This window comes from Vidua chalybeata, chromosome 8, assembly GCF_026979565.1.
Source record: "Vidua chalybeata isolate OUT-0048 chromosome 8, bVidCha1 merged haplotype, whole genome shotgun sequence".
NCBI classification, from domain to species: Eukaryota; Metazoa; Chordata; class Aves; order Passeriformes; family Viduidae; genus Vidua; species Vidua chalybeata.
The window spans coordinates 22,808,526-22,829,769 of record NC_071537.1 but is presented as its reverse complement, the minus strand read 5'-3'; the positions used below and the strand labels follow the sequence as shown (position 1 = coordinate 22,829,769).

The window sequence follows — 21,244 nt, the reverse complement described above, 5'->3', positions numbered from 1 at the left end:
AGGATGGTTTGTGTGTGTGATATCTGCCACACAAAATGTTACAAAAATGAAATCCAGGGTTTGCAGTGATTAGAGCAGTCAGTTAAGGTCTGTTTGCAAGCGAGATGCTAATGCTGGAGGTGTAGATAACCCCTGCACTTAACTGTAAGCTTTCTAGTATGGGCTCCTTGTGCATTCTGTTCAGCAGGTTTTTCTTCTGTTTATAGTAAACTATTCACTTTTGTCGTCTGTGATAGACGTGTGTTGTGCCTAAATGTTGTGGTGTTTTTCATAAGAGCAGAAATACTCTAAATTTAAATATTGCCATTCAGACTGAATGAAAGGATGAATATTCATACTTTAAGCTATAGTGGAAGGCTCCACTAATCCAGACTCTAGAAGAACCAAATCACTGTGCTTTTATTTTATTATGGCTGGTTTGGAGGTGTGCATCAAACAAAGAATATTAACTTTTAAATTGGTTTATAGAGAAACATTACAAAATTCCTTAGATCGTAATCATAAAAATGCAAGATAAATTCATCTAGCTGTAGCTGAGCAAAGTTTAAATAAAAAAAGCAGCCCAGAGTGAGTCATGTAGGATAGCATGCCATTGCAAACAGACTTGGATGAAAGCTCTAATGTGCAGTTTAAACAAAGAAGTGTGCTATTTATCCTGGATTAAAGGAATTGAAATGCATTCTTGTATTGGTCACAAAGTGATTTAATGTTTGCATCAGAGAAAATTTCAAATGCCTGACATTAACAATTTCCTATTTGTGTTAATCTGATGTAGGATCCAGTAGGGTTCCACTGATCTGTACTGTGCACCATATATTGAATGGAGCTTTTTCAGTGCTTCTCAGTATTACCTAATTCCTTTTTCTTTATTCATGACTTAAGAGAAATCCAAAGGCATGGAACCTGGTGGAAAGAACAGATATTTTCTGCCAGAATTAAGCACAGCAGCTGCACAAGTACACTCTGGTTCCTAAATAGCTGACAGTTGAAGCTCTCAGGTCCAATTTACAGAAATTAAAAGTAACTGAGATACGTTTTCACATACTTCAATTACATCTCCTCTGACAGGTATGGCCATGTGCTTGTATACTTTTAATGCTGATACATATTTTAGTGTCTGCAACACTTCTTAGTAACTCCAACACTTTTGAGATTTTTAATCCTTCAGGAATAAAGAAAATAATAAAAATCTACTTTTGGACAAACAGGAGGAGAAAAAAATGTTAAAATTGCTTGACGGTCAATTAGCTATATCCTTTAATATTTTCTGCTTGTCTCCTTTTTACTAGGAGATTTATAGAGCCTGATGGGAGAATCAGGTTGAGAAATTAGCTTACACTTTAATTATTTTTTTACTGTATGCATTGGCTACATAAGAGACCCTTAGAAGACCATCATCCTTGGGATCAAGTCTTCCATGAAAAGGAAAGGGAAACACTCCAAATTGTGGCTGCACAGCACTTACTACTCTAACAGAGTTAATCTGAGAGGGGAGTTTATATTGAAATAAGAGAAAGATCCAGAAGCACACACATGAAGTTTGGAGCTGAATTATCAGAATCCTGAGTAATGTTTGGTAAATCATTACTATCTAGAAATATACTGTGAACTGGCATGTTTAAGAATGTATATCACTAATAGATAAACAAGCAGACCACATATACAGTCTCTGTTGACATTTATTGACTTGTTTTTAATATTGACTTTTTTTTTAATAAGAAAACATGACTGACATCCGTAATTTCTTTGATCAAAACCTGTTAGACTTTACAAGCTGCTGCCTGCTTCAACCACAGCAGCCTGCTACTGGCATATAAAGAGTTTAGATGGTCAGTAGATGAAAGAATGAGCAGAATGCAAAGCAGAAATACCACAAGAAGATCTGAGCATATGTATTTGATATAAATGTCATAATTTTATAGAGGCATCTAGATCAATATGCACCCCACTTCCTTTAGCTACTTGACAAGTGAACACCAAGTATTCAACTGAATGCTGAACAGAATTTTGTATTTATTATTTTTGATTTATTAGAACAGACTAGTTGGAGTGAGATTTTTCAGGCTCTTTATACTTATTCCAATAAAATGGATATTTCTTGCAAAACAAACAGGCAAAAGATTTGTCTTTTGTATTGTGTCCTCTGAAGGAGGAACCAGGCAAAGATCCTTTTTAGAGTCCCATTCAGAGTGGATCTGTTTTCATTTACAGTGCTATTTACATGATTTAAGTTTATGTTCTCAATTATCTCATGCCAGAAACCTAGATGTTTTAGTTTTTGTTAATTTCATTGTTTCCCATACTGAAACAGTTTGTCTCTGTAGTAGCCTTGGATTTTTTATCTCAATTTTTGTTTACTTTATAAGAAGGTGTTTTTAGTAAATGTATCATTATGTCAATACTAGGGTGGAAAAAAATAGGTACTGTAGAGAACTTCAATTATGTAGAATCACAGTTGAAATCAACTGTGTACATCTTTGACAATTCTTCATATTTGAAATATTTGAAATATTTTTTGTATTTATGAAATTTGAGAGTGATAAATGTATATGGGAAAAAATGGATTAGCCCATATATGTTGATAGAATATGGCTCCTGATAAGCTTTTGATTCTTTGTAAAAGGTTTATTTTGCAGCATCACAATCATATAATATGGATTCACACTGGTATATTAAACCAGTTTCACATCTGACATGTGTACCAATGACAACTACTACTTAACAAAAACTTAGGTATTTAGTCCTCATAAATACCTATCAGTAATAAAAATGTCTAAATTATTAAATCATGTTTTTCAGTATGGCAAGGGACTTTATAGATTTTGTTTTTAAAGAATAAAAAAAAATAATAATAATAATAAGGTACTAGTTCTGAGGTTTTTCATAAAGAAAAGCTTAATGCAGAAGTTAGACATTTCTGTTGACCAAGTGAACTTAATTCTGTGTCTTTCTACTAACCAACTCTTTTGCAGCAAACAAAAGACATCCACTATGTTGGCTTTACTTTCTCAGTGCATGTAAAAAAAAAAAGATGTTTAAAAAAAATTAAAAAATGAATACAATGGTTACTAAAACAAACAGAGGAAGTTATAAATCTTCAAATCATATACAGGACAGATTGGAACATTATAAGTTCCAATATAAACTCTTCAAGTTTTCTTACATAACATACCTAATAACTCTCTATGGGCAACTAGGAAATCTGTTTTCAATTTCTTTTACTTCTAAGCAAAAATATGACTTACGTTAAAGGAAGGTTTTTTGGTAGAAGTTTTCAACCAAAAATTAATGCAAGGATCTTATCAGAAAATATTCTTTGAAAGCCAGGAGGTTTTGTTGTAGTCACTGTTCAGGACACTGCCATGCACTGTTTATGTATAGCAAAGAAGAGAAAAATAGATTTTGTCCAGCTCTAAATCAGAGTATAAAATGAAACCACAGTGCAGATGCCTTTTAACACTCCAAAAACAATTAGTCCTGATACCCAATGTGAGAGTTTTTGGCAGCCAAATGTTTTATTTTCGCTGGAGCAGATTGCTGTGAGTCCCTACTCAGTGAGAGTCATAACAGGATTGTACCAAATGCATCTGCTTTTAGCAGGAGCTTTTTGTAGCAAATAACCTCTGGAGGCATCTGAGAGCATGAATGACTTTGTAATCTTTTGATACTTTGATAATTTCTTCTGCAATACAATATTATGTGTTGCCATACTTTTAAAATGTGGACTGTAATTAATGACACAAAAGAACCCATATTGAGTGAAATCAGCCAGGGAGGTAATCAATTTTCTCCATATGAATGCTTTGTATTAGAAGAGCATTCAGGAAGAGACCCAGCTAAAGCTAACTGCCCGGATCACAAAGGACTTCCCCTACAATCAGGAATTATTTCTGCTATGAAAAGCAATGTATAAGCTATCCAGATGGAAAGTTCAATTTCTTAATTAGTAAGAGATGGAAACATTTGAAGAAAACAATCCCCATTGTTTAAAATCAGTTATCTTGGAAAATGTGCACAGACAGTATATAAGGAATACAAATTATTTTTCTTAGCTGCTGTTTATAATATCCCTGGGACTTGGTGGCTTTTTGATGCTATATGTATTTATAGCCAGGAAAAGTCTGGAATACCACCAGACAGAAAGAACTTACCTATATGTTAGTCTAATGTAGTGTACCAAACAGTCTGTTCAGAATTCACATCAAGTAAACTACTAAGGTTTTAAATATCTCTTCAGAATCTGAAGCTTCCTGAGGTTTTCCATTGCTGCTTTATGTATGGCAATGCACTAAGTCATACCTGTACACCTCTGGCAACTCAGGCAAGTGGGCACCAGGGAAACAGGGGCAGAGTCCTTCTGGTGGGGGCAGTGTAGGCATGGTTTTCCCCCATACCCAGCGTGCTGCAAACTCTGCCAGGCTGTAAAGCTCCCAAGGAGCCTCTGGAAGACCCCTTGGCCCAAGGAAAAAGACTGACCTGATATATTTTATGTCTTGTTTTCTGATACTGTGCTTACCATCTCATAAAACAGGAAAGCTTCAACTCGTGTTTTTATGTTTTTAAGTGTTTGCAGTCCAAGGGCATTTATTGTACCTAAAATTTATGTTAAAAAAAAAAAAAAAGGCAAAGCAGAAACTATGAATAGCAAGTTTAGCAATAAACATTTGTATATCGAGTTCTATGTTAAATACAAACTAGCATGGCTGGAGTCTTTTATAAACTTCTGTTTCTTGTCTGTTAAATAAAAGTAAACAATTGAAATTTTAGATTGTTGCTATTTCTAAAATTGCATTTGAGTCCTGGTAATATCTAAGTACTCATGTTAAAGAAGTTATCATATTTCAAAATAAATGTTTAACACACTGTGCTCTGCCAGAAAAGTGATAATAGTTAACAATGACTTTTTGTTGTCAAGTACTCCCCTCTAGGATTTATGGTAGGGAAAAATTTCTTTTCATGCTGCTTATGGCCTGTAATTGGCAAGCTTTGTGCTACCTTCCTTGGCATAAAAGTCTGCTTCAACTGTAGAAAAATATTGAATCATTTTAGGGAGATTTCCTGTCATAACTAAAAAATTTAAACAGTGAATCTCATTAGAGGAGTTAAAGATATTGAGAAAGATGTGTAAAATGAAGAAATATGACTTTGAAAGGGACTGGTTAGTACAGTGCATAAAGATATATAAAACTGATCCTACTTATTGTTAAATGTTTAAAACAACCTGGGCAAATGACTTTACAGGTGACAGTGTGTATATACATTTGCAGTTGCAAAAAACCTTTGGGAATTGATATTTTTCTTCTCTGACTTCGTGGAATAGGATCTAGAGAAACATCAAGAAGAGATGAATGATATTTTTTTCTCAATAAGTTATCATTTCCATCTCTGCTTGCTTGCTTGTTTTACCTTCTTCGCAAGATTAACTCTGATTTTTCTGTAACAGGCACATAGTTGTCTGTGGTCACATAACACTTGAAAGTGTGTCGAACTTCCTGAAGGACTTCCTGCACAAGGATAGGGATGATGTCAATGTAGAAATCGTCTTTCTGCATAAGTGAGTACTCTTTCAACATTGGTCTTATCATCTGTTACTAAAACTCATTAAGTGAAGCTGTATCTTCTGGGAAGTCAGAGACTATTTAAAGCTCCAAACTGCCATAAAATTACTGCATTTCTGTTTATTAAAAATATGTCTTGAGAAAAGTGGGTTTTTTTCTGAATTTTCCGTAACCCTCTACTAAGTATATTTGTTTCAAGCAGACAGACTTCAGACCCAGTTGTGTTGTCTGTAAGGTACATAGCTAAATGCATAGTTGAAGTGGGGATTGGGTTATGAGACAAAAAATATTGAAATGCAAATAAATACATCAGAGTTTTTTTTTAGTGGCAAATATTCCTAGGGAAACTACCAAAATTGGTAACATCAGTAAAACTAATGAAAAACACTGTATGTTGTACAAACTTATTCTTATAAGTTTGGAAAAGTGGTTTAATGAGGTTGATGTTTCTTGCAGGCTCTACATGATGTATAAGTTAATAATAATTTAATAACTAATACAATGCCAAATAGTCATGCCTAGGGGAGGAACTGCTAGAAAAAAACACATGATAGGACTCAGTATCTTTTCTGTTCTGTAATGATGTCTGTTTAGAAGAGTTTCAAGTTATAAATTAGTTTTTTTTTTACATTCAGCAATGCATTCTGCACTTGTTGTCAAAGAAAATTATTAAAAGTTAAGGATATAATTTGTGATGATTTAACAGTGAAAGCTGAAAACTAAGTATCAGCAGTATTTCCACAATTTTTTCATCTAGTCTTTTCAATTTCAACTAGAGATGACATCCTCAAGTAACTACATCATTTTTTTGTATCCCTTCTCTATGTAATAACAACTGACTGTGAGAGGAAATTTGGGATCAAGTTTTCCACAGTAAAAATGTGTGGTGATAGGAATCAGGAAACTGCACATTCACATGAAAGGAGTTTAGCACCTTGCTACTTGTTTGTGCCTGTAGCTATTAAATTCCTTCTGTTTTAATGAGTGGCACCAGAAAAGATATTTACAAGGTTGGTGCCACAATATGTAATTGACTGTAATCAATTTAATTTTTCTTTTGTTTTGCAAAATGAAATGAGACAGAAAGTCACGGCATCATTGTGTTTGTTTTAATTGTAGCTCATAGAGGCCTCAGGGTCCCTGTCTGGTTTCTTTTTCTGATTTTTAGAGATCTTGCATTGAGCTGTTTTATTCAACACAGTCAGCCATTGTGGGAATGGTGGGGACATGCAGAGGATGATTGTGGTGTTATATAATTTCTGGGTAGAATGCTGGGAGAGGATGTTTTCAAATGTTTGCACCCATACTTCTGGATTCACATCCCTTGGAAATGCACGCGCGAGAAACGTGGAGAGTAGCACACGGTGGGCCAGAAGCACTGCAGAGACAAGTAAGGCAGTGAAAGCAATGTTTATCTTTTAAGGAAGGTATGCTGTTTCCATGCCACAGGAAAAGCATCAGCAGAAGTCTGAATATCTAAAATAAATAAATAGGTTGGTTTGTAAATACAGGAAATGGAGCAGTTATGGAAACTGACCTCTCATTTGCTCTTGTGTTTTCTTCCTCTTTCCAATGCAGTATCTCCCCTAACCTTGAGCTGGAAGCTCTTTTTAAGCGACACTTCACTCAGGTGGAATTCTATCAGGGTTCAGTCCTTAATCCCCATGACCTGGCGAGAGTGAAGGTAACAGATTTGTTGTTCTGTTCTGCTAATTGACCTTTTTCTAAGTACTCTTTGCATTATTTGGAAAAAAATCCAAACACTAAAGCCCTTCTTCATGTAACCCCAAAAGAATGTTTTTCCATCTCTATTATCTTAAGTAATAAATTATATCTATACTGGTAAACCTTTTTTCCCCATATCTTTATATCTTCAAAGCTACAGCAACAGTGACTTAAGATAATTGTCTGCCATTCCATTGAACTCTTTATGAATTTTTCATTGACATTTCATTCAAAAGTGTATTTTACATTAGTATTTGATATAGCAAGATATTGTCTTACAGTAATTGCTTAAAATGCTGTTGTCTAAACTTATCAGAACAATTTAAAGATATTTTTTCATCCTCCAAACCCTTTTTCTGTTATCTAGAATCCTGAGAGAAAAATGCAAGTTAAGATTTTTGGTAGATAAAGTTAGATAGTTTTACTTATTTAGATTTTTTTTTCTAGAATTTCTAAATGGTAAATTATTTCATTCTTCTTAAAGCATGAAGTTTGAAAAAAAAGAAAATTAAAGAAAAATCAAGTTGTCAGATCATTAACTTTTTAGTTTATTTTTCTTTTTCTCTCCAATGGAATATAAACTGGCAACTTAAGCCAAGAATATTTTAATACAGTGTAATTAACACTTCCTGGAGTACTAATTGTGTCTTTTGTCTATTTTGACTGCAGAAGTTGCTTAAGATTTTTGTAGCCCAATGCACACTGTTTCAGTTCATCAGAGCATGTCCTAATTGCAACCATAAAATCGTGTGTTCTTGTTTTGTGTTCTGTATTCCACCCTTCTTTGTGTTGATATTTGGTTGTATACACTGGAAAATACTTTTGTCATCTGCTTTGAGTTCTGTAAAGCTCAGGTTTGTGTGAATGTAGAGGTCCTGTGGATAGATCAGTTGTCCTCTTCCTGCTTTCTAAATCCAGTGCTCAGATTCTAAACCAGTTCAGCTGCCTCTTCCTGTCTTGAATAGGAAGGTACTTAAATTCCCAAACAAAGCTGCAGGACTTGTGGGAGCACTGTACTGGTGCAACAGGACCTTCCGATGGATTTAGAAGTCTAAATTCCAGTATCTGGTTACAAAAGCTTAACATTACCACCTTTGTGGCTCAGCTGATACAAAGTTGTCAGTTGAACTGCTGTCCTGCTCTGATCATCATAAGCAAGTTTCAAGAAATTCTCTGTGTACACAAGAGTGGTCATAATCACTGGCGTGAACTCATGTTAGCCTAGAAACATTTTTGATTAGCAGTATTGAGAACTGACACTCACACTCATGCAGCCAGTGCTGGATTCACTCATAGTTTATGAGGAAGGAAGAGCTGGAAAGAGATGTTGCTTTATATGTTTCCTTTTCCTTTGGTGTCTCAGATAGAGTCAGCAGATGCGTGCCTAATCCTTGCCAATAAATACTGCGCTGACCCAGATGCTGAAGATGCCTCCAATATTATGAGGTAAACTCTGTAGTTTTTAATAGATTTTTGGCTCTTAACTCTGATTAGCTAATTTTTTATCTGATCTGTTACACTTAAAGAACACTGTAGGATTTTATTTATTTTTTTTAGAGGACAAATTAAAAGATCCTCACCGAAGTCCAGAGGTGAGAATACCCTAAATTCGCACCTCCACTGTTTCATCTGTCTGCTTTAGTGTGTCAGAAGACACACTTGGAGCACAGGCTTTGACACTCTTAATAATTTTGCAAGAGCTAGGGTTTGAGTATTCCTAGCTGAACACAGAGAGGAAAGGGAATGTAGTCAGGTTGTTGCAACAATGCATGCATGAGCGCATGCACTGCAGGGGCTGTCAACAATGGGGCAGAAGCACCTTCAGTGCTTCATTCCTGCTGCTCCATGGTGGATCTGCTCCTGCAAGTAATGCACTGCTCAGGGGATAGCAGAGTATACAAGGGAGTTGTCTCCTGTCTCCATCCTGCTTTTTTAACACTGAAGACCAATCATTCCTTGTTTTGATTGACAAGGCATTTACGACATTAGGGACCACCAGATCTTCTCCTGCTTTTCTCCTTGTAGTCTCTGAAGGGAGGAGATGAAACAGTCAGTCAGTAGATGGCAGCTAGAGTTACAGCAAACCTAAGCCATTCCATTTTTTGTTTTGTTCATACAATCCTAGTTTTAATGAGACCAGTCTCCTTTTTAAAATTAAAATCTGAGTCAGTGGTTGATTAAAAGTTCTCTAGTATTGGATTGGACAGTGTTATAAACAGATTTTACTGGCTTGTCAGATGTTTGCATGCTGTGTATTGAAGGAAGGGGAGAAATAAAAAAATGCTATTTAAATTGCTCTTATGGAAAACTACCGCTGTGTGCAAGAGGTATAGTTATCTGAGAAAGACACAAGGCTAAATACACCTAGTTTCATTTTACAAACATGGTTTGAGTTGCAGTTGCAATGCAAAAACTTTATTTTGATATTGATTGCATAAATACATAAAAAATATTCCAGTTGCAGACTGATGCATTTTTAGTAGATTTAATACATTTAATGTAATAAAATGCAAAATTTTTGATGTGTGAGTGGAATTCTCTTGTGTATTGTCATGATTTATTTTTTAAAAACTGAATGTTTAATTAAACAATTCATCAATAAATGGAAAATTAGAAGAAAGACTTGGTAAAATAATGCAATTTTTTAACCTTTCTTGTTCTAGCTTTGATAAGCTTAAAAGCACAAGCCAGACCAGTAGTTTATAAGATATGTTCTACAAAACACCAGTGTGAGCATTTATGGCATTCAGTCTTACGAGACGGATGATTCCATAAGTCAGATTTTTTTTTTTCATTGTTTTATCATCTTTTTCTACCTTTAGTTTTTAAATACAAGACTTTTTTTGGCTATTCATCTCTTTAATTTTGCTCAATGCTTTTTTATAGCACATTATCAATTCATGCATTTCTCAAACATTTTTCATTCCAGCCCCTTAAAATCTATACACAGTTGAGGATATCTTAGGTTCATTAAGTAATTTAGAATGCAGAAAATGTGCAGACTATGAAAGTAGCCCCATGTTTTATAAATTACGCATTCAGCTATCAGTTTTTATATTGATCTTTGGATTAATCCATCAAAATTAAGATGAATTTGCATGTGCAACACAAAATCATTATTCAAGGTATTTAGATAGGATGAAAGTCTAGCAGCTAAAAATAAATAATATGTGATGGGGCAGAAAGAAATTAATTTTTTCAGGCATATATCATTGGGAAACTTGATCAAGTACATTGATTCAAAGACATGAAGATAATCATTGAAGATGATGTAACAATTCCAATGCATTATTTTCCTAACAGAATCAATGCATTATTTTCCTAACAGAATCAGTATCTGAATAGAGCTGCTAAAACAAGCCTCTTTTTCTGCAAACTCCACGAGGGCAAACCATTCAACTGAATATTTCCTGAGGCTTATTGCTCTCTAGTACTAGCCACTAATTCTTACCTCAGTTTGACTATGTGTAAATATTTCTGACATCAATCAGTTTGCTTTACAGGCAGATGAATAAGGGGGTACAGTTTTAATTGTGGGACTTGACAACATGGTAAAATAGAGGTATTTGGATGCATTATCCAAATACCCTATCAGTTAAAAGTTATTTTAATATTTTTTTCCTTTTATTTTTAGAGTTATTTCCATAAAGAATTATCATCCGAAGATAAGAATTATCACTCAGATGTTGCAGTACCACAATAAGGTAATGTGATGGCCAGTGTTTCTCAGAGTTTTTTGCTACATTGCACTCACTCATAATTTTTCTAGTTCCAGTAACAGCAAGCATTTTTGTTTCCAAGCTAAAACATCTTAATAAACATTGTCATGTAATCCAGTTCCAAAGTAATTTATATATAGTAGTATATATGCAAGGGACTTTATTAAAATCTTGACATTTATTAGTTGCCTAGGATTCCCAAAGCTACAGTGTCCATAGTTGTTACTGATGCCAGATTACCTTTCGCCACTTCAGTTCTGTAAGTTCTGCTCTTACTGTCTTACTGGAGGTTATTGTGATTTTTTGATTCCGGCATGACCGTGTAGACCTGAAATTGCCAAGCAGTCGGTACAAAATAGATAAATTTATGTGATTTTTAATCTAAAACATAGTCCAGTTGTGGGATTTGGTACTAAGAATATTGTGAAGTTCAAAATGACAAATCCGCTTTGGAAAGGAATTTGAAAAAGTTTTTTATGGTAAATTTGTGACCCTTAAACACAATGAAGTCAATTTATTCAATCCTGAGATGAAGAAGTCCATAAACTGCTGACTAACAGGGTTAGGAAGGAGATATCAGATAACACAGTTATCATATGTGGCCTGCTTCTTTTATTAGCTCTGAAAGAATCAACCACTGCCCAGTGTTTGAGAAAAAGCTTGACTGGGTAAACATTCTTTTGATGAAATACACAATAAATCTGGTACTGGGAAGGTTTGATAACAACTCCTTATACCTGTAACCTGTTGCTAGAACAAGAGCAACTACTGCTGCTTGTTATGTCCTCTTCCTGTACGTTATGGAAGAATTCTGTCTTTTTATAGAATAAAAGCAAGGAGTTTCTCTGCTTTAAAGAGCCACAGAGGGAAGGTTTTTTTAAATACTGCAATTTGTTTGCTATTCTAATGGTTGTGTCTTCAAGAATAGCTTTTATCAAAGTGCTGAACTGTGGAATTAACTTAGGAAGGGAAACAAGGAGGAAAGACTCTGTGCTTCCTTGTATCCACACAAACATAAAAGTTACATGTCAGAGAAAGTCCAACAGCTACGGAATGGTATTTGTACTTATCTAAATTATCAAATTCAATACTGCAGATGTGTCTTGCTGAGTTATTTTCTTCATTCTGTCCTTATAAATAGCATTCTTAGAAAAAACTGTTTGGTTTTTCACTGTCAAGTACCATTCTTCAGGGTGGAAGAAATGAAATAGAAAAGAGAGAAGATGTTGTACACATTTTTTAATTCTAGTATCCTTTAAAGGTTGCAGCTTCACGTAAGTTGTAATCTAAGTTGTATAACTTCTTGTATATTATGTGTGTTCCTCATCAGTCAGACGGTAGCTCAAAGTGCTGTAAAAGGAACAGACAGAAGGGAAGGAAAGCTTTACAATATTCTGCTAGTTCAGGTGTGAGGATGGACCTGACAGAGTGCCACAGCCAGCATGTCTTGAGAAATGTAGCATTTTATCTGTAGTAGGTAAGAGTGGAACATTTCTCACCATAGAATTAAGCTCTGGAACACTTGAAGTGCTTCTGTCTACTCAGAAAAAATCAAGGTATTAATAGAGAAAATCGTTCAGTTCTATCTTCTCTTTCTGGTTCTTCACCTGTGGGATATGTTGTTTCTTTGTTTTCCAGGCCCATCTACTAAATATCCCAAGCTGGAACTGGAAAGAAGGGGATGATGCAATCTGTCTTGCTGAGCTGAAGCTGGGTTTCATAGCCCAGAGCTGCCTGGCACCGGGCCTTTCAACAATGTTAGCCAACCTCTTCTCTATGAGGTCATTCATAAAGGTAATGCCTTTCTCATTGGAACATATTAGTCTGCAGTTCAGGTTGTCCGAGACTGGAGTAGAGAACACGACTCAAATTTGAAACAGAAAGACATTAAGAGATCTTGTAACACCAAAAAAAACAGCACACACTTCCATGCAAAAGTTTTTTTGCTGAAAATTGGGCAATAAACCAGGTTTTATCAGCTTATGTTTTCTTTTTTTTTTTAATTTTTATTCAGCAAGTATCTGACCTTTAAAATATTTTCCAAATCATCATCCATTTCCAGGGAGATATTTCTGGCATTTTGTGTTTTTGCTTGATTTTAGACAAACAGCAGGTTTGTCTATTAGAAAAGTTGCTACTGCTAAAAACACCCCAAATTTCTCAAAGTCCCATGTAGCAACAAAGCGCCAAGAAAAAAGGACTAGTCATTTTCGTCTTTTACATGAAGAAAGTAGTGGACCTCTGACTATGAATAAATAAGAAACATATGTTAAGGACTGAGGCTCAAAATTCTCACAACATCATTCATGTATTTGTTTCTCCTCAGTCTAAGAGCTCTTTTGGACTTAGATTGCAAATTTGTAACCCAGTTAGATTTCTGTGGCAGCTGTACTGGTCCACTGGACCAAGGCTTCCATTGCAGCAGTCATTGCATCCTTCCTGGTGCATTTCAGGAACACTGATTCCAAACATAAAGGGTGGGAAGTTTCCAGTCTCACAAGTGTTCTTAATGGGATGGGAAACACTGAAGTGAAAGGTAGGCCATGGTCCACTTCAAGTCCATTGTGCAAGTAAGCTGAAAATAAAAATATCCTCATGTCCTCAGATGAGAAAGCCAGGACTGTTCTCTTAGAGGTGCATATGTTTGTGCAGGACAGTGAGTCTTTATTTGCTTCTTATAAAGTCCTGACATTATTATGAAGGCAACTTTAGAAGACAGCAGGCTCCCATGAAAAATATTTCATACTATTGCATTTAATCAAAAAAGACCAGTTTTCAATATGAAAATAGGTCTGGGCTCTGCACTTTACTGCGCATCTTTATTCATGTTCTCGAAAAAAAAACCCAACTAAAAGAAATAAAAAAAAAATTTTGTTTTACTTCAGCAAATCTGGAATCTATCTGTGATTCCTCAGCATGTGGCCAATTGGATATTAATCCTTTCTACCTATATCCCAGAAGAAGACTGTATATCTTGTGAACATCTCCTTGCCAGTCAGTTTGGTCTCTCTCACTCCTGCCTGCTGTAGTAACCCAAGACTCAGAGGAGTGTCAAACATTTGTGATAGTCACACTAATGAATGCAAATTACTGAGGCAGCCTGTTGCATGAACTCGGTCTTAGCATCAGAGTACATGTGAAAATTTTGCTCACCTTCTGTCTTTCCAAAATCAGAAGGGGGTCAGTTTTCTCCTAAGGAGATCCAAATATATGAGTATCCTCAGAATCCTCAGTCCTAATTCAAGCTATTTTAATACTCATTTTAAACAGTGAGAAAGTGGAGAGATTCACAAAATGATAAAGTATACAAATGTCTTACTATGGGGGAACCATACTAGAAATACACACATTTATGGTCTGGATTTTTATCTAAAAACATTTAAAGAAGTCAAAATCTGGATATGTACAGGTACCATGTTTCCAGAATTTATATCTAACCACTTCTGCTATTATCTTAGCCAGCTATGTTTTCTTATTTTATAATACATATTTATAATAGTTCCAGTACAGTTACAGATTAGATCTCATTGATTAATAGTTTTAAGCTGAAGGCTCAGCTTTGCAAGGCATTACTCAAATTACATCTGAGTATTTCTCTGTACACAGAATAGGCATAAAAATAGCAATGAATTTGATTTGGGGGAAGCTGTCATTGTCAGTTTTACTCTTGTGTCTGATTATATACAGTTATAAGCAGAGTAGTGTGCAGACATACCTTAACTTGTGTGGCTTCAAATGTCACCTTCACATAGTACTGGGAGGAAAAAACACTATAAGAGAGTGCATTAAGATTGCAATAATCTGTTAATACTGGTTAAATATATGTTTACCACATAATTAAGAATTAATTTTCTAGGCAAGTAAAATGCACATCTTCACTTCTAAAGATCTCTGTCTAATTCAAAATCTGAAGCCAAATAAAAGAACAAGAATTGAGACACATTTCTTTATGTGACTCTAACCCTATTGGTGATAACAAAAGGTTTGTTTATTTAGCTGAAAGGATGAACTTTCTCATATCTGTCTCACTCTAAAAACTTGAAAAAGAAAACTTACTGAATAGTGGCTATGAATCATCAGTGCATTGTAGGAGAGCAGCTACATTGATTAGAAATGCTGAAGAGGGCTCTACTGAAGAGAAATATGTCCATTCCCTAAAATAACTTTCACGCCTTTTCATTAAGAACATTCAATTTAAGTACTGTCAGACCTTCACAAATTCCTTAGGTAAACATTATTAGTGGAGTCTCTCACCAGTTAGGAGATTTTCAGGAAAACATATGGAAACTTCTGTATTTTTTAATGAAAGCTTAAAATGTGGGTTTATTCCATGACTGTAGCATGATTAGAAAGTGATTTAATGTGCCATAAATGTTTGGTCAGTCAAACACAAATGAACATGATTGATGGTGACATTGCACACATTTTACTCATTATGTGTTACTTTACAGCAAAATTATTTGTGTAAACAGTCTGTTCAGTGTTAGAAGTAAAACAAACTAAGAAACCTCAAAATATTATATTTTTTCCTAATATTTTCCTTTTGGTTTTAGCACTGTAATATCATATGGAATCCTTTGTATTCTTTTCGGCACCAAACTGAACAAAAAGGAAATTAGCTAAAAAAGATTAATGTTCTGTAAACACTTAAAGACAGATAGATTGCACCAAACTATATGCTAAGGGAAAAAAAAACCACAAAACTTTACACCTGTAAACTGTATTTTAATAATCCAGTCTTCTTATAACTTAGACTGTTACTGTTGTAATAAAAAGGGAATTTGGACTCTTTATTAACTTGCACAGTCTGAGAAAAATATGGAAATACTGTACTGTACTGCAAGTCCTATATTTGAATTAGCAAGTGCATACCAGAAGTCTGTCTATATGAAAAACATTGCAAAAAGCAGATATGTGGAAAAATAGGAAGAAGTGATTAAATTTTGTACAGGCCAATCTACAACCTACAAGCCAAATTAGTACTGTGTAAATTAATAAAATGTGGAATGTGGTACTTGAGTGTAACACAAGTCCACAGCCAAATTAGTTTTGTCTTTGCTCTATAGGTAAGACAGCCCGGACACCTCATTCCAGATACGAAAATTATCTAGAGCTGTCTCTATTATAGTCTAAGCTATTTTGAGAGTAGGAGTGTTTTGTGGGCTCTTTCAGCAGCTTTTGCTCACACTTACACATATGCAATGCCCACTTTACATTCCTTTCTAGTCCAGGCTGACAGAGAGACATAATAAAGCCGCACAGATTTACATCAGTTGGGTGCTTACCTACACTTATGGAACACATCAACTTGTTTGCTCTTTATTTTTGACCACCTAGGCAGCCTAGGAATGCTTCAAAGTGTAGAACTGGAGAATGAACAGTGAATTCCTTGACATGTAGGAGGGCTTTAAGAGGGGAGTGAGAAGGAAATGCAATGTTTCAATTTATTGTGAGGTTCTTCAGGAAGCTGCATAATAAACTGATTACATGATCCTACTCACAGGACGTAGATCAAATATTAAATGTGGCCTGTTACCAAATACATTTATCTTCAAAGATAATGTATCTACAAAGATCATGTAAAAATCTTCTTGACTGTAGTGTTTTTAAATCATTGATTCTAGGAATTAAAACCTTTTGTGGTTTAAAACTGTTTGCTCTGTATACATAGTCCTTGTGATAAGAGTGTGTTTGTCTTGGGCTAAAGTCTACCATGGGACTGCATTTTCAGTCAATCATTTGAACAGATCAACACGAGTCTATCCTTTGCCTCATGAGTGGATAGAAATCTTGCCCTATTTTGTATATTTGAAACTGTTAGAAGTAGAGCCTGTATCCCTTTCAGTTCAAATCCAACAAGGCCAGAATCTGAAAAAGAATTAGATGTCATTATATTTCAAGGACACTCTCTCTGCCTTGACCCACTACAAAATTCTACATTAGTATTAATGCGGAAAAGTCTATAAATGTAATTTGAAATTAGAACTAATCTCAGTTATCATATTTGATGTTTTATAAAATATAGTCTTTTTATACAAATTTTCAAAATCATTCTTGCATACAGAAAGCTGTGGAAATAGTTGACTGAGATTGTAAAGTCTTCATAGTACAAAGGATATTTGTTAGCTTTGATTTCAACAGACAATGGAATTGAGTAGAGAAGTAGTTGATAATTTATAATAATTAAGCAAATGCAATTATAAGACTCCAAATCTAAGAAACTTCACTCTATGATATGAACATAAGAACAGCTTTCAGCCAATTACTTTTCTGTCAGATTTAGATATCCATATGCAAAGGCATAACAAAACTAGACATTCACTCAAGTGGTTTGGGTGGATGAAAGGGCATTGTAGGTGAATGGGAGAAAATATTTTAGTTACATTGCTTTCACTGTACACATCCTTTTCAACTACCAATCAAGAATATTCCAAGTCATATTGAGTTAGGACAACGAGTTATAGCTTTAAACTGGCAGAAGGCAGGATTGGATAAGGTATGAGGATGAAACTTTACTGTGAGGGTGGTGAGGCACTGGAACAGGTTGCCTACAGAAGTTGTGGTTGCCTCATACCTGGGAGTGTCCAAAGCCAGCTGGATGGGTCTCTGAACAGCCTGGACTAGTGGAAAGAGTCCCTGCCTACATCAGGGAGGGTGGAATGAGACTGTCTTTAAGGTCCCTTCCAACCCAAACCATTCTATGGTTTAGTAGGTACTTTTCATCTATATTGTTTGAGATAGAGAATTAGAACATTAAACATCCTCAAAGGCATTGTCCTGTTTTGTGCTCTTTCTATGGTGGTGATGAGCTGATCTTATTCAATGCTAAGGAGCAGATTTTACATCTGTTTTCACTGTTCTATAAAGGAATTGTATATCCACCATCCTTTGCCTTGCAAAATGAAATGAAAATGCAATGAAAAATCCTAGGTCACAGCACAACTCTAGCATTTGTTCTCTATCTTGATCGTGATACTTAGATCTTGGCAGAAGAGATTATATAGCATGATCAGGTTCAGATACACTCAGTCTCTTTCATGTAACTATGTCATTACACTGAAAAGCAAATGCTATGAGCAAGATAGTTCTTTTGGAGCTACAGAACTCCTGATGATTACACTGCTGGGTGTATTAAAGGCTTTCATTTTTTTCTGACAGTACTAATGGCTGTTCTTGCAAGAGCTACACCACTTTTTCATATCTCTGTCACCATGTCTCACTAGAAATTTATTGTATTATGTAAATATATTTGCTGGTAACAATGTATATATATATATCTATATATAAGATAGAGGAGAGCAGAGGAGTATCATGACTTAAAGAAAGATTCAGATGAAAATTACATTTCTTCTCTTGGGTTGCACTATGTAATTTTCCAGCTATTCTTCATATAGGCTATTGAAGCAGTGGCTAATTTGTTTTATGACTATCAGGAGACAGAATTGCAGTATGACTTAGGGAGACATAATAATGTATGTAGTACTAGAGAGGAATCAGGAAGATACAGATAGAAGTTGTTTTGGTAGTATGGCCCATTCTGGATCGGTTCCATCAGTTACCTAAACTTTAAAATATCATCATAAAGGCTTAAAGTACTGAAGAGCATAATGACTCCTAAAATATTTTTCCTCACAAAAGATACCAGGCAGGTGACCATCTGTCTCTTTGAAATCACTGGGAAAATGTCATGGTTCAGAAAAAAACAGAAAGATCACGTTTAGTTGACTGTTACAATCATCTTATAATAATATTTTATAGCATCCCAAGTTACAATCATCTTATAATAATATTTTATAGCATCCCAAATATCAGCAATTCTTTAAATTCTATAATCAACATTTTGTGGTATCCTAACAGATCATGTCCTAAACACTTCAGTCACCTAATGAAGTTTAATGTAACACTAACTGGTATCTATGGTGCTTGCTCATTGCTTTGGGAATGTTTGTTTTTTTCCAGTCCTTTCTTGGTCCTTGACTAAGGGTGAATATTTAGCTATAGGCTGATCTGGAATTCTTTCCTCCAAATCAAAACCATCTGCCTAAAGAAAAGAAAGCAAGGGAGGAAAATAGAAAGGGAGATACATAATGTATTTGTATATTTTTTTCCAACCCCAGGTGGTGTCAATGTAAGAAAAAGCCACAAAATAGACCAACATTTACAAACATGCCCTTGCTATCATTACTCTTAGTTTTTTACCAAGCCTGCACTTTATCTCTCTTCTGTATATAGATCTGCTGATCAGCAACATTTGCAAGCTTCCTATAAATAAAAGGGTTATAAAAAATGTGATATGGCTTCTCTGTGTGTGGTGGGGAATAAAAAAAAACACAATGCAAATCCCTTTTACCATCCCACATGGCCTCTGAATGGTGAAACAATTACTGTGGAAGAAATTTCTCCTGATTGTTTGCAGCCCACTTGTCAGGCTGTATATGATTTGGAACATCTCCATATTGCAATTTATTCTTTCAGTCATTTACATCTCCAGAACTAAAGTAACTTATTTCTTGGCAGCATGTCAACAGGAGGAGGGAATAAAACAACAACAAAAAAAACCAACCAAAAACAAACAAACAAGGCAAAACCCAAACAAATAATAATAATAAAAAAAACCCCTAAACCTCACAAAAAAAAAAAAAAAACCCAAAGAAAAAAAAAAAAAAAAAGGAAAAAATCATTTGAACTTACATTTCACCAGGTTTCTTAACAAGTTTCCATCCTCCCGTTCTTTGGAGCATTTTTTTTTTGAAAGAGTGCTTTTTGGCTAGTTTAACATGAGAAAAAGCTTGATGAATCCCAAATTAATAATCAGCCTGTGGAATAAAAATGCAATCTTATCTAAAATACTATATGAAGTCCTGTCAAAATAGCTCTGGAATACTGAAATTTGAAAACCTGAAATTTTTTTGGTCCAAGAGAATCATAGAATCACGGAATATCTTGAGTTTGAAGGGACTGACAAGGATCATTGAGTCCAACTCCTGATCCTGCTCAGGACATCCCCAAGAGTGACACGTGTGCCTGAGAGCATTGTCCAAACACTGCTTGAGCTCTGTCAGGCTGGTGCTGTGACCTCTGCCCTGGGGAGCTGTTCCAGTGCCCAGCCACCCTCTGGTGAAGAACCTTTTCCTGATATCCTATACATCCCCTGAGGTATAGGCTGTTCAGCCTGGAGAAGAGAAGGTTGTGTGGAGACCTTGTAGAAATCTTCCAGTATCTGAAGGGGGCTGCAGAGAAGCCAGAGTGGGATTATTTCTTACAAACTGTAGTGATAGGACAAGAAGTTGTAGGTAAAAACTGAGGAGAAATTTAGGCTAAATATTTGGAAGAAATTCTTTACTGTGAGAGCAGTTAAACACTGGAATAGGTTGCCCAGGGAGGTTGTGGATGCCCCAGTTTGGGCAGTGTTCAAGGCCAGGTTGGATAAGGCCTTAAGCAACCTGGTCTAGTGAGAGCTGTCCTTCCCATGGCAGGAAGGTGATCTTTAAGGTCCTTTCCAACCCTTAACATTCTGTGATTCTACTATTTTAAAAAGAGAAAATTGGGAAACTTTTTTTCCTCATGCTCTTTACAACTTTATTTCATCCTATGCTCAGTGTGCTTGACAAGAATTCAGTGTATTATTTTTGCATATGATACTTGATTTACTTACTACAGGGACTCTGTTTTGAGTTTTTTTCCTCAACATGCTAGAAAATCTTTTACAATAAGCGATGTTAATTGCCATAACAGTGTACTGACTTATGTGTTAAAATCTGTTTCATGTTTAAGCAGTTGTTTGTTAAGTTTCAAAGAAAGCTCTGATTTTTACTCAGAACTCTGCATCTGTTTCTTTGGTTTTAGATTGAGGAGGATACGTGGCAGAAATACTACCTGGAAGGAGTTGCAAATGAAATGTATACAGAATATCTGTCTAGTGCCTTTGTGGGTTTGTCCTTCCCTGCAGTTTGTGAGTAAGTAGAAATACATTTAATATACAGAAATATTTACCTTCTTGTAAGAGAAATCTAATTTTTTTTTTTTTTACATGAGACCATTTCAGTCTAATAAAGTCCTAATGTTGCTACATCAGATGGTGTCTAATAAAATAAACATTAAAGCAATCACTGCATGGAAGTATCTGAAACATTGTAGTGCCTGGTTTCAGGAAAGATTTGTAATTAAGTGATTGTAAATGAAAGCATAAATGTTTTTTATTTTGAACAAACTAATCAGCAATCTTTTTTAAATTGAGTTATT

The 21,244-nt window shown here is 35.1% G+C and overlaps 1 protein-coding gene across 10 annotated transcripts in view; it reads left to right on the top strand.

Annotated features, from left to right (window-relative positions):
• KCNMA1 (potassium calcium-activated channel subfamily M alpha 1) overlaps positions 1-21,244 on the top strand; it is a 421,854-nt gene that overhangs the window by 282,077 nt on the left and 118,533 nt on the right. For all 10 annotated transcript variants that reach the window (XM_053948612.1, XM_053948610.1, XM_053948611.1 and 7 more), the window contains exons 10-15: positions 5,444-5,554; positions 7,137-7,242; positions 8,647-8,729; positions 10,918-10,987; positions 12,641-12,796; positions 20,849-20,958. In XM_053948612.1, coding sequence (XP_053804587.1) covers positions 5,444-5,554; positions 7,137-7,242; positions 8,647-8,729; positions 10,918-10,987; positions 12,641-12,796; positions 20,849-20,958 — 636 coding nt within the window. The remainder of the gene's footprint in view (positions 1-5,443; positions 5,555-7,136; positions 7,243-8,646; positions 8,730-10,917; positions 10,988-12,640; positions 12,797-20,848; positions 20,959-21,244) is intronic.